The sequence below is a fragment of the Acanthochromis polyacanthus genome, chromosome 19, assembly GCF_021347895.1.
Source record: "Acanthochromis polyacanthus isolate Apoly-LR-REF ecotype Palm Island chromosome 19, KAUST_Apoly_ChrSc, whole genome shotgun sequence".
Classification (NCBI taxonomy): domain Eukaryota; kingdom Metazoa; phylum Chordata; class Actinopteri; family Pomacentridae; genus Acanthochromis; species Acanthochromis polyacanthus.
The window spans coordinates 1,583,454-1,601,829 of record NC_067131.1 but is presented as its reverse complement, the minus strand read 5'-3'; the positions used below and the strand labels follow the sequence as shown (position 1 = coordinate 1,601,829).

The following is an 18,376-nucleotide window of genomic DNA, read 5'->3' as shown; positions in this document are numbered from 1 at the left end:
TTTAATGCAGTTTAATCTTCACTGTAAAAAAGAAATACACATTTTTAACTATAATATTTTTTTGAAAATACAACTTTTATTTATTTTTTTAATGAGCAAAATGTCAGAAAAAAAGATTCCATTTACATGTCAACCCTAGAAAAGTATTTTTGCAAATAGTTTGACCAAGAATGTGACATTATTTTATTGTGTTTAAATCAGCATGAGTATCATTATTTTGGCAGATATTTTCTGTGAAAGTAAATATTTATATAGAAATAAATCTGAAATGATTTAAAGCTGTTTTTGAAAAACATGTTTTTCCCCAGCTGTAACAATGTGTAGTCACTGGAGAAAAGTCATGTACATATTAATTCAAACACAAACAAACAACAAAACAGGTCAAAGTACACATAATGTTCACATCAGAAATCTGTATTTTTGCATTGTCTTCTTTTATAACACACTGAATAAATCACACCATTCAGATGCGTTTTAATCAGATAAAATATCATTATTTTACAGATATTTGCTGCTCTTGTCACAATTGTTACATTGGTTAAATTTTACACTCTTGCACCTTTTATTTCCAGATTTTTCTTGCACCCTTGCTGACAGAGCATCACAGTTTATATTTACAGTGTTGTGTTTGGAAGTAATCATTCAGCTCATTGTGTCAACCTTCAGTTAATTTAACCTACTCTTGTTGTTTTAGCTGCGTTTTACCAGGCTGTGGTTTTAATTGCTTTTATTTTCACACTGTAGTAGAAGAAGGGGGCAGCTTCCTGTAAACATATGTTGTCGTTGTCGTGGCAACCAGAGACACAAGCCTTCTGGCGGTGTGATGCGCTGTGGGTCTTTTCCCTCCTGGTAGTCACGAGCCTCGTGGTGACTCAGCGTCCATGTGAACGTGTGGATGGAGAGATAGCATCTGGGCTCTCCTCTGTTTGACTCACTTCCAGAGGGAGTGAACCGACGAGGACCTCAGCCCCTGATGGTGAAACGATACGAGGACGTGTGTGAATGGAATTCCTGGAAATACATCCAGGGAGTAAAAGGGAGTGTAGGAATATAAATATGTCGGAATAAGTGATCTCCTCCTCCCTGTAGATCTTATGTTGCTCAGAGTTGGGAGATTCAAGTTGACCTGAGATCGGCTGTCAGGGAACATTTAGCAGATTTTCTGGAGTGATTCTTTCCTCAACTTCTCATGTTAAATTTCCAAATCAGCATTCGTATCAGTACATCTCAAGCATCATGTGAACACCCACGATGCTAGTCAATTTATTATTGTTTTAAAATACAGCAATATTAACCTGTAAGTCTTAGATATGAATAAGTAGAAGGGAAAACTGCACTGTAAAAATGTATGCTTATAACAGAGTTTAACAGTTTAAAAAAAAAAAATTATAATAGTAAAAAAAACATTTTTTTCCAATTATATTTTATTTTTCATGTTTGCTACAGATAGGAACATGTAAAATCAAAGGAAAAAATTGTTCATTTACATGTTGACCAAATAATGAAAATTCAAAAATAATAATAATAAAAAATAACAAAAAAGTAGGCCGAAAAGTGTCCATATTAAAATTCTGTATTTTTTTTTAAATTACATTTTTAAACAACTTTTTACAGTTAAATATAAGTTTTAAAATTTAAATCTATGCATTGAGAATTGATTTACAGATTTCAATGTTTAGTTAAATAATAGGTAATATCTAGTTAAACTGCAAGAAAAAAATAATTTTAAGATTTTAAGAATTTTTAGTTTTCTAAGTGTTTTTTTTACAATGCGTGAGCATGAAAACATACTGTTTAATTGTATTTAAGTTTTATGTATACATGCATTGTAATATATATACGATAATGTATAATATAATAATGTAATTATATATAAATATATATATAAATATTTGTTTTTACTTTGAAATTCTAATGTTTTTTCAGCTAAAAAATAGATATTTATAACATCCATTATTTGAGAGAAAATTTCTGTATATTAATAACTGAAAAATGTCAAATCATCATCAACCCCGTAACTTAAAATATCAACAGCTGGTTTGTCATTCTGTTCGACTTCCTTGGTAACAAACACACATTTTCTTGGCATCAGCCGCTGGAGGAGCTGAAGACATGTCTGACCTCAGATAACCCCGCCACCATCCACTTCCTGTTCGCTACCACTTAGCTCACACTTCCTGCATCATGCCTCGTGTGTTTTCTCGCCCTGATGTGAAAACAGAGGCCTTTCCGCTGCACACATGCATTAAAGTGTCGGCCAGAAGACCGGATCAGAGGGCTGAAGTGGTGCTCTGCTCTGTTATCAGAGCCTGTGGTGCTTAAAGACTGAGCTGCACCAAGTAGCTCTTTGCCCAGCCTGATTGTTCTACTGATACGTGGTGTTTCCTGAGGAACGGTGAGCTGGTCAGCAGTGAAGGTTATACGGTGACATGTGGAGGAGAGGACTTGTTAAACCTGCAGTGTGGCTGTGCAGGCACTCCTCCTTCCCATCCCTTATATGTCAATGTTTGTAAAAACTGACAATCAGTGGGCCGAGTGGACGTAGGAGTGTTACGTTTACTGCAGCCAAACTCTCCAGGGTGAGACACATAACAAACATTCTGAATGATGTTGAACGGCGTGTAGCATTTCATCTCTGCCGTTAAAAAGCCATGACTCATCTCCACGCTAGCATGCAGTCGGAGCGCATACCGAATCCATAGATAGGAGCTCAGCCAAGGTGGTGGATCTGGAGAGTAGATATGATTGAGTTACAGAAACTCCATCCACATACGGGCATGGAGGAGAGCGTTAGAGCAGATGTGAGCATCGCCGGGGATGTTCTAGTGGAACTCCCAAAGCCAGAACAGTAAAATAAAGTAGAGATGATGCAGCGTCCTTCTTATTGATATTAAAACACGCTTACAGGCCGCTTCCTCTCTCTGCATTGCATTAGCTGCAGTTTCACTCATCTTGGCTCAGACTACAGCCCGTTATCTGGGCTGAATCAGCAGCTCCTCCTCACTGTGGGGGTTTTTCAGCTCGTCTCCAGCTGATGCTCCTCTAGGTCAGGGTGAAGGCCCGTCTGCGTCACAGTTGGAGCTCTGGGAAACAGACCTCCTGCCTTGTTCTTTAGGTTGTATCAGCTGTGGGTTAGTCCTGTAATCAGAAGTTAACTGTGAGTCGGTCCACTGAGCTGGAGGAGTTTAGTATCTGCCCTCCTACTGCAGCAGCTGGAGCTGGACTGCCTCCGTCTGGATTCACTGTGGACTCTACTGGAACCAGTTTATCTCTGTGTTTACTGATCAGGATAGTTGTATTCTAAAGATCACAAACACAAACACTCTGAAGCATCAGGTGAAAACACACGATCCCAGTCTGTTCATTAATCCTTATATTATTGTTGTTGTTGTTGATGATGATGCATGAATGATCATAAGTGAAAGACTGCACTGTAAAGAAAATTAACTTTTTTAAAACAAAATTTAACTGAACTTTTTAAAAACATTTACTGTGACTTTGCAGATTCTCAATGTTTCATTAAATTACAGATAAAATCACAGAAAAAGGTATTTATCTACATGTTCTGTGAATTTAAAATGAAAGAACTTTTATCAGTGTTTTGCAGATAATTGCAATTATTTTAAAGGAAATTGACATATATTAAGATTGATGAACGGTAAAGATCAGTCAACTGTTGGCAGATTTTTCCTGTACTGGTAAATTACAGATAAAATTTAGTAAAATTCCACAAAAAAAATTTATTTATATGTAGGCTGTGATAGAAATAAACAGAAATGCCACCAGATTTGAAGAGTTTTTTTTTACACATTTTTTTTTTACTGTTTGTTTTACAGTGTGACAACCGGAGTGAATAAAGATGGAGCTGAGGCGACCAGACGTGGAGACAGACCAGCTGAAGGACTGATGAGAGGTAAATCCTGTCTGTTTGTTTGTCTTCAGCTGCTCACCACCGCTGTCTTGTCATCACACTTTAATCAGAGCGAGGAGATGACAACAAAGGGCCAAACCGAGGCCCTGCCCCTTAAAATACACTAAAAACACAAGAGGGTCAAGTTCAAATGGCCCAGATAGTCATGAAACATGACCTGAGTGTAGAAAAGTGAATGATTTAATTCAAATCATGCTGCAGCGGGTATGTTGCTGCGATCATATGGCCTGTTAGCTTGTGCCAATCCCTGAAACAATCTCCCTTCTCCTCAGAGACGTTCATGATTCCATTAATTTGTCGCTCATTTTGAATAAATCAAACCCAGTTAGACGTTACGTGTAACCTCGAAGAACCTAAAAAGGCTCGTTATCTGATATGGCTGCAACAGCGGTCAGGATTCAGGAATTATCCTGCAGCATTTTCATTGCAAACTGTGGGAAATGTCGCGTTTTAGCATGAAAGTGGCGCAGTTTCAATTCAAGCCTGAGCTGTGAGACACTGAGACGGTGGCAGATAAATAAATAAATAAATGAGAAGTCGACTAAACGCGGCTCTACGGCAGACGACGCTGCATATCTCCCAGTCGTCGTCAGCCCACGATGATTCAGCAGGAAAGACTGCAGTACTGTATCTTGACCTCTGCGTCCCTCCATTATCCACCCAGTCCTCCTCCTATCAAGAATGTGAAGAATTGGATTCACGGATCAATGTTATGGATTGTTCCTGAAGTCGTAGGACTCTAGTCGCTTCCACGCTGTCACTGAATGTTGATCCCTGAACTTTTGGTCAACCCCTCTTGGCTTATCACGGCCGCCTCCTTGGAGGAGCAGCTAGTCGGAGGGAGATAATGTCGATCGAAAGTTTAGGAAAGTAAAGATTTCTCATGTGAGCGAGCGACACAACGGGTGGCAGTTAGGATGGAAAACCACACTGAATACTACGCGTCTTATCAGCCCGTCTCCAGCTTCCTCCAGCTTCTAACAGCTACTATCATTCAACAGAATCCCCCTAGTTTATTTTTCTCGTTTCATCCGAACTCGTATTAATAGACAAACTTCACAGTCCAGTGATGGAGCGGCCAAGTAGCCTCTTGAGAAAACTCTGAGTTTTTGGCGTGGATCCAGAAGCTGCAGGAAGAGCTGGTTCCCATGAATGTTTTCACTTTAAACTGAGCTCCGGCAGTTTCAGATGAATAGAGATGCAGTGATAAATGTGCCGCGTCAAGCAGCAAGACGGATTCAAACGAGATACTCCAGTACCAACCAGCAGCCTCAAGCAACATCTTTGCTCATGACTCAGATTCTTTTTATTGTTATTGATTTGTTTCTTATTTGGAGTATCTGAGCTCGTTCATGTTTATTTGGTTTCCTCTCTAATCCACATTTATGACTGTGGTGAAGTATCTCAGACACATTTCTTCCACTCCTGATTACAAAGCTAACATTATAACTGACTTGTAAAGGTATTTCTCATATTGATTCCTTAACATGCTCCTAATGTATTTTTATTGCGTTGAAGTTTCAGTTGGGCTTTAAAAAAGAAGTGAGTCTAATAATACGTGCTTATTGTGGTTCATACATCAGGGCATGACAAAGGACTTTTTAAATCATCTTTGCAGAGTGCTAGCTTTAATAGTGTCCCGAGAAGGAAAACACCAAAGTATTTTGACTCATTTACATTATTTATAACACAGTTTGTCTGACAGCATTAAGCAGCCATTTCAGAGGGTCATCCTTCAGACTTAATACCAGAAGATGCTCTCCTTTTGCAGATCTACAAATCTTTTCAGCCTCACTAGCCGGCTTTAGCTCCTTGCTTTGGTTTTACTGGCAAACATTTAAGATTGTTATTAGTGGCGTAATGAATTGTAGTTGATCCGTGATGACTATGGAACCGCAGATTAACTTCAAAGTTAAACCATCGTAGTGTAAAATACAATTTTACTTCCACTATTACTTTTCAGAGTAACTAACAGGGCAGTGTTAGAGTGCAGACCTTTGTCAAGACCAAGATTCGATCTCATCGTTTTAAAGCAAGTGATCCAGATCTGCGATCCGTTGCATCTACAAGCCTGTTTGCAACACTTCTACCAACAAATAAAAAGCAAATGATCAACAAGTAGGATGAGAAAGTCTAACAGCTTGCAATAGAACACCAAAAAGTCTAGTTTCAATTCACTTCGGTTATTTATCAAGCACCAATTCAAAATGTATGCCATCTCAAGGCTTTCATGTGGTAATGTAAAGACCTTACAACAGTTTATACAGAGAAACCCAACAAATGTGAAGTTTGTTTTGAGTTACCTTTGAGCAAACATTTGGAAACGGAGGGGAGAAAATAAATGTATCCGGCAGAACCAGGCTGAGGGAGGTCAGACACCTGCCTCGACTGGTTTGGATGAGGGTCAGGACAGATGGAGAACAGATAAACAACGCATACAAGAACAATAAACACTTTAGAGGTCAGTGAGGACAGTAACTTTAGATCAGAAACATGTAGGTCCAAATCCAGAGACACCTGCAGAGATACAAAACTCAAAGTTAGGGGCATGCAGTGATGGCATGTAGGGAATATTGGATAGATTTTTCCAGGATAAAGGATGGTAATGATGCTATGTTTCAACTGGAGTCCATGTGGTCACTTTTATGAAGATATTCATCGAGACCAAGCGTCTCTTTTTGGGGATTTAAGCTAGTGGCCAAAATTCTAACAAATCAGCAACAAAGCAATCAAGTAACCAACAGATTAACCTGCGTGACATGCTAAAGTAGGCTAAATTGACATTAAAACGTAGGAATTTAGTGTCAACAGTGGTCGAATTTTCCACATTGTTGAACTGGCATACGTCAAATAAAATAAATAGTCTCCATGACATCCAGCACTTTTCTTCTTCAGCGATGCTCTCTCAGTCCCGGTCTGTAATTACAGTCGAGTAGTAGACCTTCGTCGACTGGCACCGGTTTCAAGTCTTCTTCGATCAGCTCTTTAGTATGGCACGACGGCACGTAAGAAACATAAAATAACACGGAGGCACGGGGCATCTATAACAAGAGTCAGAGTTAAAAATAAACTGCCAATATGTTTGGACTGCGGGGAGAATTCCAGAGTACATTCCCCATATGTGGGGGTGGCTCAGGAGGTCAAATAGGAAGAACTATTTGTGTCCCCTCCAGAACAAGAACCACAACCTCAGACTGAGCATGAGAACTGTGGCTCATTGCACTTTTTGCCGCCATCATGTGTTTCTGAAGCTGGACTGGGGGGAAAATAAAGGGGGGGAGAAAACCTTCAACTGCCTATCAGTGTGTTTAATTGCAAAGTGATGATGGTCGGGAGGCTTTTGATGTAAGCGAGACAACAGGGGGCCTTTCTTTGGCGACGCTGAGGCTTAGGAATGTCTCTGGGCACACATTAAACCCACATACATGTTGGAAACCATAAAAGAGATCTCGTTATTGACTCGCTTCTCAGGGTTGTAGTCAAACACTGTACTGTTTGCACTGCAGAGACAGCTCCTCAGCTCACGGCAGATTTAGAGCTGTAAAACATTACACCTAAATCAAAGTGCAAGTTACATAAACGCACATGCACTCAGTGGTTTATCTTTACTATCACTGCTCCTCCTGGTCAGGAATCTGTGGAGCGATACTGCTCTCTACTTAGACTACAAGATAAGAGATGTTTTCATGCTTTTGCTTTGACTTTGCAGCCACTGAAAGCATCACAATGAAGCCAGTTGTCTTGATAGATTTGAACTGCACAGCTTAGATTCTTCTTATATGTCGATCCAGTTAGCTTCTGCCTCCAGGTACTCACTCAGACAGATTCATACTTTGATAGCAAGAAGGTGAGAAGTCAGCATGTTCAGAGAATAAAACCTCTTGGAGCTTAATTTAGTGATTGGATGCGGTGGTTATTATGAGGGATAGACCGATTATCAGTCGATCGTGGTCGATATTTGACATTTTCACGATGATTGGCATCTGTGTTTCTTTTGACAGATTATTGATAAATGAAATGCGCTACTTCAGGTCTGTCTGTGGTCACTCTGTGGGCTGATAAATGTCTCTCAAGCAGCAAAAAAATAAATAAGAAAAGCCGTTGCCAGAAACCAGGAAACTAGCTTTATTTATTCTTTATTTTACCGGGTAAGATCAATTAAGAACAAGTTCTCATTTACAGTGATGACCTGGCAAGAACCCCCAGCAGGAAGAAAGACAGCAAATAAACAATACACATACAAAAAATGACACACAACTTTTTAAACAGAGATTAAAAACACCCTAAATTAATGCTAGCAATTCATTGAAAACGGTCAGCATGTGCAGCGGTCCGCTAGGGTCTGCTGCACCTTCTGCTTAAAGATTTAAGGTGATTGTATAGATGAGAGTTTCAGAGATTTTTGGAGGGAATTCCAATTGATTGCTGCAGCAAAGTGAAAGGAACTCTGGCCAAAGACAGAGCGAACCTTGGGGACAGAAAGTGTTTTCTCACAGTGGCTAAGGCTATGCTAACGGCTAACAGTGAGCTGCCACATTAGACGGCAGCCTCAAATTACCCTGCAACAGAGTCTGAGAAACAATTAATAATGCTTCAAGATATGGACCTTAGTGGGAAATAAAAGTGACAAATTAAGAAAATCCAGAAGAACAGCAGACGACTAATTGGTCATTGTCACACAAACAGAGGACATCGTCATAACTTAATCTCCTATTTCTATGTTACATGTTCAGTTATAGTCACCCTTATCCATAATGAAATCTAGTTATGAATGACAGATTCTCTGCTATTACATGCTATTAAAACATTACATTTAATGCATACATATATCGATCATCGGCCTGGAAAGCCCATATCGATCTATCCTTAGTGACTACCGTCAAGACGATATTTCGACTCAGACACCGTTGGCTATTCAAGCAGAGTTTACATTCCTCAGGAAAGCCAAAGGTTACACAGGAAGTGCAGTAGTGGGAGGGTTGGGTCAAGGAGCGTGATAGTGTTTACAGTTTGTGTGGCTCCAGGAAGGTGTTGCCTGAATCAACAAAATGAAATGAAACTGATACTGGAGGGATGAAGCCACAGTTAACTCTTCAGAGTACCGGAATATAAAAATGACACAAACAGAGAGAAGAAAGAGTCGGAAGATAATGGTATTGGTGGGGCTTGGGTCTTATTGGATGGGTGTGGGGCTTTTACGGCTGTTTGTTCAGCTCCTCCTCTGGGTGAGGTGTTGAGTAATGGACCGCACCAGCCTTTTAAGAAGGACGATAAAGAGACAGTCGTCCTTTACGATTCATTTTTCTGCACCAAACCCTCAGATCGGGTCACAGTTTAACTTAACACAAGAAATTTCAGAGGCGTGTGTGGTGCATAAGCGGATCTCCACTATTTGTTTTGAGATTAGTCACGTGCTCCAGCAGCAGTGTTTGTTCTCCACCGGACCGCGGCTGGTCGCCAAAGCAGTGTGAAGGAAAACACTTAGATGGGTAGCATCATATCACTGCTGCACATAGGGGTTAAAATGAAGAATTTTATTATAAATCTAAGACTCTCAGTTTCAGAAATGGAGAGAAAATGCTGGATGCTGTCACAGAACAGTTGAGGTAATTTATTAGCGGTCTTGGAAATGCTTCCCTTTAACTGTTGAGGTCACTTTGTTTTGTACAACATGAAGAAATCCACAGTAGGTGTGAGACTTGTGTGGCTTAGTGACTAACAAGGGCTTTATAATGGAACTTTCCAGGGTAAACACATGAGTTTCCAACATCTTAGCAATGATTCGTACGATGAATTTCTGACCAAGAACAAACGAATGGACAAAATAGGAATTGGAAGCAAAATAAAAGCATTAGTAGATACAGAGTTAAGTTTCATTAATTGCTATTACAGATGATTCTTCAACAACACGAAAACAATTTAAGTTGTTTTTCTGTTTTCTCTTTATTAATGCTGTTAAATCTATTACAGGTTCAACACTTAATATCAAAGCTCAGTGCAGGAACTTTTACATATATATGAACATTCATTGCATTCAAGCCCGTTAGCAGCAGGTAAATCTCTCTGTATTTCTCATTGGTTGAGATGAGTTTTATGTTAACTAGCAATGATTGGTGGTTGAAGAGATGAACAGTGGAGCAACTGTGGGCTACAGCAGATAGGAGTGAGGTGGAAAAACACGGAAAGCATCAAAGAAAAGTTTCTCATGCTCCAGAAAACAAAAGAAAGAAATGATTAAAGGATAAATATAGACAGCGTTTATGTAATTACTTTCATTGCCAGAAGGGGGAGATAAAAGTTCTGCACAGGAACTTTAAGATAATCCATTATTCTTATTCAGTGGTTATCAGTTTAATTATTTTGTTAACATTTAAATTAACTAAGCCTTCTTCTAAACCACTCCAAACGTGCGTGAACTCCAGTGGATTTGAGGGAAAATTTGGCTAACAAGACATGAGCTGCCCTGAAAACATGATTTGAAGGGAATAAAATATTGTCAGTCTATCTTATGCCTCTCTATCAACATGACTATTGTACAAAATGAGGCTATTATTGATGACATGATTAACACATGAAGGTGGTTTATCACTAATTCAATAAACTTCATTCACTTTTACTCAAAGATCTTGATAATAACGATCAAAAAGCAGAGCAAAGAACAAACCGGTGCTGAAAGCAGGGAACTGTAGCTACTTTTCATATGTTGATTACCATAAATAATCATAAATAAAAGCAGAAAATCGACTTCTTCACAAATGTTGTCTCTGTCATTTCCCTGAAAGCCATGGCTATAGTTCACACACTGCTCCAAACCCATTAGAGCATTCACTCTATTGATCCTCCAAGGCTCGGTTTAGGTGTAGCCCACCAGACGGGGCATGCTGGGAAAGCTCTTGCGCATGCTCATGCACTTCTCCTGGTCTAAGAAGAGTGAGTTGGCCTTGATGGAAAGGTCGTGTTCCAGGGTTACTTTGGTCTTGACCAGAGTCTGCAGAGTGTTTTCAGCCTCCATCAGCCTCTCCTGAAGTTTATGGATGGTGTCCTCGATCTCCCTCACCTCACTCACAAGTCTGAGCAAGAAAAGACAAAGAGACGCAGGTTAACTGTTAGCGTCTTCTGCAAATAGAAGGAAACGTGCAACTGTGCTACAGGTCCTCAGTTAAAATGACTCAAAGAGAGTCAAAAAATGGCTAAAATGTATGGGAAAATGTGTTCGATTTATTAGAAATTACAAAATTTTAACCGTTTTTTAACAATAAGTTGGTGCATCATTCACCACTTCTCACTAAGTTTGGTTCACTAAAACCTTTACATGGAAGATAAATGGGTAAATACGGGAAAAAAAAATTTGTGCCATTGGGAATCACAATGCATTGTTGGTGTCACATAATGGTGCCAAAGTAAGGACTTTTAAAATTGGCAGCTTTACTTTTGTGAATGAAAATCACTTTTTTTTATCATTTAGTATTGTTGTTTACGGTATTCATTTATTCTTATATTATTATTTTAATGTTAAATTTGCATAGGGGATTTGCATCATTATGACACGTCTATCTTTACCAAGTTATAGCCAGTGTGAAGTATGTTTCTGAGCACTTTTAGTTGAAATACAATTTAATTTACATGATTAGCTATTCATTAAAACAATCCTATAAGCCAGATGGTACCACCAATAATTTAGCCCCAATTTTACCACATCAACACTAATGTCCAAAGACACACAAAGCATTTGAATCTGTATTTTAAATGCATTTAAATGTATACTTCTACATGCTTTTCAGTGTAACTGTTGTTGCAAGTATGTTAGCTTTTCATCTGGACTCAACAATTTTGGCAAATGTGATATGGTGTAGGAAAAATGTTAGCAGAAATATATCAGTATCTGTGCAAGGATTGTTAAAGATGGTGAATGCTAGTTGTTGAGCTACCTGTGGTGTGGGTTGTCTCTGCAGAGCTCTACGTTTGGCCTGCGAGTTCTCTCCTCCAGCCTGGTTTGGGCCACTTTCAGCGGACACTCTTTATCTCTGAGAGCTTTCTTCAGAGACTCAATCAGCATCTCAGTCTGGAAAATCTCCTGCAAAGTCTGGGTGGGAAAAAAACACAGAAAAACTGTTTTTAAAGCAAAATATAGCAGCTGAGTGTTTCATTTATGCTAATAAAATTAGCTCAAGTACAGTAAAGTGTGCTTATTAAGAGAAAAGAGGACTGGCTGACAAAAAATGGGGACAGTAAATGTGACAGTCCTAAGGGAAGAGGCAGAGAGCTAGCAAAAAGCTGCAGACGTCACATCAGTGGCCTGCTCCGTCCAAATCCGTTTGATGTAATTGAATTCTGTTGAATGACTGCCGCTTATAGCTGAAAGTGAGTGAGGTTGATTGAGGACGATGTGCTTCATATCACAGTTTCTGATAGAGTGCAAATTCAACCAACAGTTTGTGCGCTCTGAGAGCTTAACCCCTTTGCCATTAACCTGAGAACAATGAGGTCCAGTGTCGAATATAGCACCAGCAATAAACAATTTATTACCATTCCTGCCTTCTGAGAGGGATGTTTTATTATAAGCAATGCATGTAATCCACTACTCAGGGCGAATGTTCCCTTGCAGGCCTGGTAGCAGACAATAAAGAGCTCATCTTCTGCATTGTGTACACATTTTTATAGCCGGTGCTGAATATAAGATTGGTGCTATCTGTTTTGTGGGAAGAAAAAGAGAGAGAATAGTTCAAACACATGATCTCCTCTAATAGGGGACAAATTTAGTTAAGCGCTGCATGAAGCGAGTGAATGAATTTTTTCCTTATTACAGAGACATGTGACTGTCTCTTTGAAACCACTTCCAGTTTGATAATACAGCCTCTTGTACTTTATGTTTTGCTTTGTGAAATGAGTTCTCTGATGAATAAACCTCCAAAATAAATTAATTACATCTACAGATGGAGTAATAACGATGACTGGACTGGACTGTTTTTTTGAGGTGAAAGCGTGTGGAGAAGGTGGTGACCTTAGCCAGGTGTGTCTGCAGGCTGTTCTTGGTGTCGGCTGTCTCTGATATGCGGTTGGTGAAGGCTACATTGACGTTGTTGAACTGGTTCCACATTTCGTTGGACGTGGTGTTCAGCAGGATTTCTATCTCATCTCGGAGCTTGTGGGAAGCGGCTCGCTCGCTCTGGGAGTGCAGGATGTTGTCATCCGTGAACTTGGACCAGGAGTCGGGCAGAGAGAGTCTGACGGAGACAAGAAAAAAATGATGTAAATTTGTGGTTGAGATTTCTACAGAGACTTGTTCCGTCTGTTCTGTGTGGCTCCCAGAGGATGAATAGCAATGACACTGATGATCCCCTGACCTGTTTTCTATCATCTTCAACACACTTTTGGGACACATATCTTTCTTAGGATGAACTTACAGTTTAATTACTTTGGTGATTGCTTGAATTTTCATCTGGCATAATCATCATATTAAACCTAACAACACTGGATATGGTAATCCGTTTTGTTGTTTCACATCAGCACGTGTTAACAATGTTGTTGTGACTAGTTTATTTAGAAAAGAACCATTATTATGTCCAAGTGCAGCTTCACAGAAGACTAGAATGGCCGTAGACACTTAAACCCTTTCAGACATGGGATAGTTAACATTGTCGATTTGAACAATCTGGTAAATTGACAGCATTCTGTCATTCAAATATATGTCGCTTTTACCTTAACCTCCTAAGACCTGCCATCCACATAAGTGGATATCATTTTTTTCCAAAAAGAGCATATTGTTCATAATAATGCTAAAAATAAAATATCTATAATAATTATAATAATAAAAATAACATCAACAACAATAACTATAATATGTAAAATTGATAAAATAAAATATAATAAATGTAATAATCAGATATTATCCAATTATTATATTTATTGGTTACGCTAAAATGCAAGCTCAACCAAAGCTCAGGTCTTAGGAGGTTAATGCTCATCACAGCTTCATTACACACCAGTAATAAGCAGTAATGAACAAAAGACTTCACTCCATCTGGTGAACGTCGACACTCTTAGATCCTGACTGATCCTGTCTCCATGTCGGGGATTATTTATAATTCTAAGTAATGACGTATTTTGCTATCTGCATAAATATGTGAACACCTTTGGTTTTGGAGATGTAACTGTGGATTCTGCTACTGCATGAGGATGCAAGGTTTTAATGAACTCAGAAGAAAGACTCCTACAAACAGCTGGAAGTAACAAACTAAACTTCAGCTTCTTGTAGTCAAAACTCAGAATAATTCATTTTTAATGAGCCTCATTAATGTAATCTGTTGATGTTGGTCTTCATCGGAGTGATGTTGTGTAATTATGGACATTTCAGTTTCTAATTGATGTGAAATTCTCAAGCAAAGTAAATGAAGGATTTTGGGGTCCAAACTGTTTTTTTTTTTTTTTGCCCTCTTCTATGTTTTTGGACCAATATCAGTGCTTAAAAGGGAAGAAAAGCTTCTTAAAATCAGTTAATAAGGTATGGTAAATGCATGTAGTTCAAACTTTTGTTGTTTGAAAGTGATGCAGAAATGTTACAAGGTCCGATCTGGCAATATCGTCATCATAGCTTCTATGGTAAAGTGACCGGACATGAAGCCGACACCTTCAGATGCCGTCAGGTTAATGGAGACGAGTGCATGTCTGAAAGCAGCCAAAGAGTGTCGCTTTAACCGGACACCCCAGTCCAGGATCCCAACCGCTGGCAACTATTTGATTAACAAGATGAAACGGTTAATATTCGATCATGTAACTATACTCACGAAGGGTCTAGTCTGTCAATTCCTCTGTAATAGCCGATACCGTCTGATGTGTTCCTCAGATGGTGACACCTGTCATCTATCCTCTGAGCTGCCACTTTGTCGCTCATGTCTCTTTCCAGCTCGTGTTGAGCCGCTCGGTTTGACCTGAGGAAGCCCACAGAGCAGCACAGAAACAAACACATCAACAGACTGAATATATTTGCATTCACAAATACTTTTAAACTTGACTTTTTAACACTCACGCCAGCTGGGCGATGGCTCTGTCCAGATGTCGACGCATCCTCTCCTGACATGACTTTATGACCGATACTTCCTTGTTATAGCAACGGCAGGAAAGATATGAGAAGTGGCTTCTTTCTGCAGAGGTAACATACTAAAAGCTCACAGCTGCTTGTGTTTTACCTTTATGAGGTCTTTCTCTACATCATCATGGACCAGATCGATGGACATCCGCTTCTCTCTGTGGTACAAACACTCTTGAGACACCTATTGACAAAATGATCATGACTAAAACGGGTTGAGATGCTTGTTGTGTAAAAAGTCACTCAATATCCAACATTTTCTTCACTCTGCTGTTTTTTGTGAAATTCAGATAGGTGAGGAAGTAATTTGAGCATGAGATATAAGCAGGTATGTTCCTGAATGCATATATGTGTGAGGTTTATGTGCCGGCCTTTATATCAGGTGTGCACTCCAGTTACCTGCAGGAGACTCGAAGAAAACCTCCCTGCCACATGATATTAGCCTAGAAAGGTGTCCTTGTCATCAGATCTCCAAGTTGACTCACTCTGGGCAACACAAACTTACCGCTGACCCTTTAACGGAGCACTAAGGTGACCTAATTAAGAGTTCGACCCAGCGAAGGCACTGCTGTGTTCTAAAGTGTTGTGAAGGACCAGACAGATACTGTTGCTACAACCAAACAGGGAACCCTAGTCAAAACTGTTCCTGCACAGATACTGTGACGCACCAAGTCCTGACATGCATGAATGATAACACCAGTGCTCTCAACGGTGCTGAGATTGCAAGCAAAATGGAGCTTGCCCTTGCAGAAATGTAAATATTTACTTGCAAATGTTCCAATAACAAAACTCCAAACTGAGATACCAGAGAAGAAAGTTCAAGATAACACACACTCTCCACTGAGGGATGTTCCTTCCACCCTCACCTGAAGAGGCCCTTCAGTCTCTGCCAAGGCCCTCTCCAGCCTCCTCTTCACCTCACTGAGAGCCCCTATCTCAGTCACCATGTTGTCGATCTCGTGGCTCAGCTCAGACCTCCAGAAGACGATGTCGTTGAGCCTTTCGCCGAGGTTCTTGCTGGTGTTCTCCTGGGTCCGCCTGGTCAGCTGCTCTCTGTCCTGCATCAGCCTCAGAGTGTCTTTCCTCAGCCTCTCTGCACTTTTCCGGGACGACTCGGACTCCCTGTAGTTGTTTTGATTGGACTTGTACCAGTCGTCCGGTGTGTAGCGGGTGGTCAGCGCGCTCCTGTTGGACGGGTAGAACATGGTGTTGGCTCGGACCAGGTCTAAGTTCTCCCTCTGTATGGAGGAGGCGGTCGGGACGGCGCTGCTGCTCTTGTAGTAGCTGTTGGTCCTCCACAGATTGGCACTGGGATTCATGGCCAAGGCCGGCTGGGTGTTGCGGTAGCTGGACGCCATGGTGGAGATGGCAGGGAGGAAGTGGCTGGTTTTTGGCCGAGTATATGTGGCCGTCAGGGTGGATCCGATCAGCTCCATTTCTTCACGCCCCTCAGGCTGCAGATGCAGTCCAACTTGTTAAAAAAAAATCATATAATTTTCACAACAGTCTGAATATTAACAACAGTATTAAACCACCCTGCGAAAGGTGTTTGCCACCGCTGCCCTAAATGAACAGATGGCGAGTCTCTGGGAACAACTAGAAACTATTTGGAGCTCAATAGCAAAAGAGAAGTCGAAAAGTACATAAAAATAACGCCAGTAAGAATACAAGCTGTTATCAGCGCTAAAGGAGGTCAAGGAGGGCTATGTAGTTCTTCCAGTTTATTTGTCTAATAAATAACAACACAATTTCTAGTTTGAAACAAATTTTTAACAGATTTCTAAAATATTTGTGTTTTCTCATTTTTATGACAACTTTGTTTAGCGCTCTATATATTATAAATGACTACACATTTAAATTTGATCGAATGAATGTAAAACCCATTTCTCATCTCAGTTTTATGTAGAAATACTGATTATTGCAGCTTTAATTAGCACAAATGTCATTTTTGTGTTGTCTTGACCCTTTTATTTCTGTACTTTTCTCCACGAGTTGCTCAGTAAAAAATGAACAAAATGTAGCTTTTCACAACAAGCTGCAGTTTCTAGAACATTTACATTTGACACATATATATTTTACTTTTACACTTTAAAAAAAAAAAACATTTAATGCAGCTACCAATCCAGGACATTTACAGCCAGTTTCCTAGACACTAATTAAGCCTAGTCCTTGAAAGATCAATTGAGATCTTCAATAAAAACTTAATTTTTTTAATTCTAGGACTAGGCTTGAGTTGTACAAACACTGCAGTGTAAAAACTTCAAACTCATAGGTTGATGCAGCATGCTAAAGTTATAGAAAAGCTATTTGGCTAATGGAATCAACAGATACAAGAATCAAAAGTAGACTGATGAACTAACGTCATAAAAATGGAAAAAGAAACGTCTTACCAAACTAAGAGCTGGTCCTTCGGTACACAGGGTCTTGTGACTGGCCTCCTCTCTGCTGTGTTTACCTGAGAATGAGCTCAAGAACACACTAAAGGTGAACTGACATGCATAATACATTGACAAGTTTGCAAGTCATTCATTCAGGCAGCCAATGGAGCTGCACAGTGCTGGGCTGCAGGAGCTGGCCTTGTCCAAGATTTCTGTTGACACTGAAGCAGTTGCCATGGGTTACTGCAACACTCTGCCTGGGATTTTCAGATTAATGTCCACCAGGTGCTTTTTCTTTATACTAGTAAATACATTGGCATTGCAAAGTGTCACTACTGTATAGATAAGGTTTTGTGTTTGTAATTTTTCTTTGCTTATTATTACATTTCTTGATTTATACCGATTGGCTCGATGCAACTCTGAATAGCAACTCTGCTTTTTCCCTCAAATGGATACAACCTATTAAGAAGGCACAAGAGTACAAGGTAGTGAGGATTGTGAGGTGTTTGCAACCATAAACCATCTCCTCCATGTTCTCTAGTTTCCTCATTAAAGGTCGAAATGTCTTAAAGTGCAAAGAGGAATCTTGTGATTGCAAACAAATTTGATTTTCTGGTGCATTCTCAGTTTTTCTTTGTTAGCTGGGAAGCAATCTGAGCCTTGCCATTGAAGCGCAGGACTTCAGTTTGGTCCGGGTGCATCAGTGGATAGCTCCCTGTCACCCTGAGAACCGGCTGTCTGTATGGATTACAGTCACCTGCTTAATGATTCATGCCACAGGAAGAGTCCACACAAACCCCTGTAGCACAGAATAATAATCTGTGTTGTGTTACCTACCATTGGACATGAGGATCATTTACACTAATCTGTTCTGAGGGGGTAGGGCTGGACAGATGATAGCCTGGTTTCCACTACAGGGACAAGCAGGGATGCGGCCAGGAGCTCCTCAGCTGGTCTGTCTTTACTGACCACGACAAAATA

The 18,376-nt window shown here is 39.9% G+C and overlaps 2 protein-coding genes across 5 annotated transcripts in view; one reads left to right on the top strand and one right to left on the bottom strand.

The window, feature by feature from the left end:
* The window catches only part of rpl38 (ribosomal protein L38), a 1,167,099-nt gene that overhangs the window by 413,060 nt on the left and 735,663 nt on the right, over positions 1-18,376 (top strand). The gene's annotated exons all lie outside the window — the stretch shown is intronic.
* Positions 9,856-17,619, bottom strand: tekt3 (tektin 3). Its single transcript, XM_022214781.2, has 8 exons — positions 17,408-17,619; positions 15,884-16,488; positions 15,118-15,201; positions 14,958-15,028; positions 14,716-14,859; positions 12,933-13,155; positions 11,860-12,014; positions 9,856-11,001 (listed from the first exon to the last, which is right to left on the bottom strand). The coding sequence occupies exons 2-8, from the start codon at positions 16,451-16,453 to the stop codon at positions 10,785-10,787; spliced, it is 1,464 nt and encodes a 487-aa protein (XP_022070473.2). The 5' UTR covers positions 16,454-16,488; positions 17,408-17,619; the 3' UTR covers positions 9,856-10,784.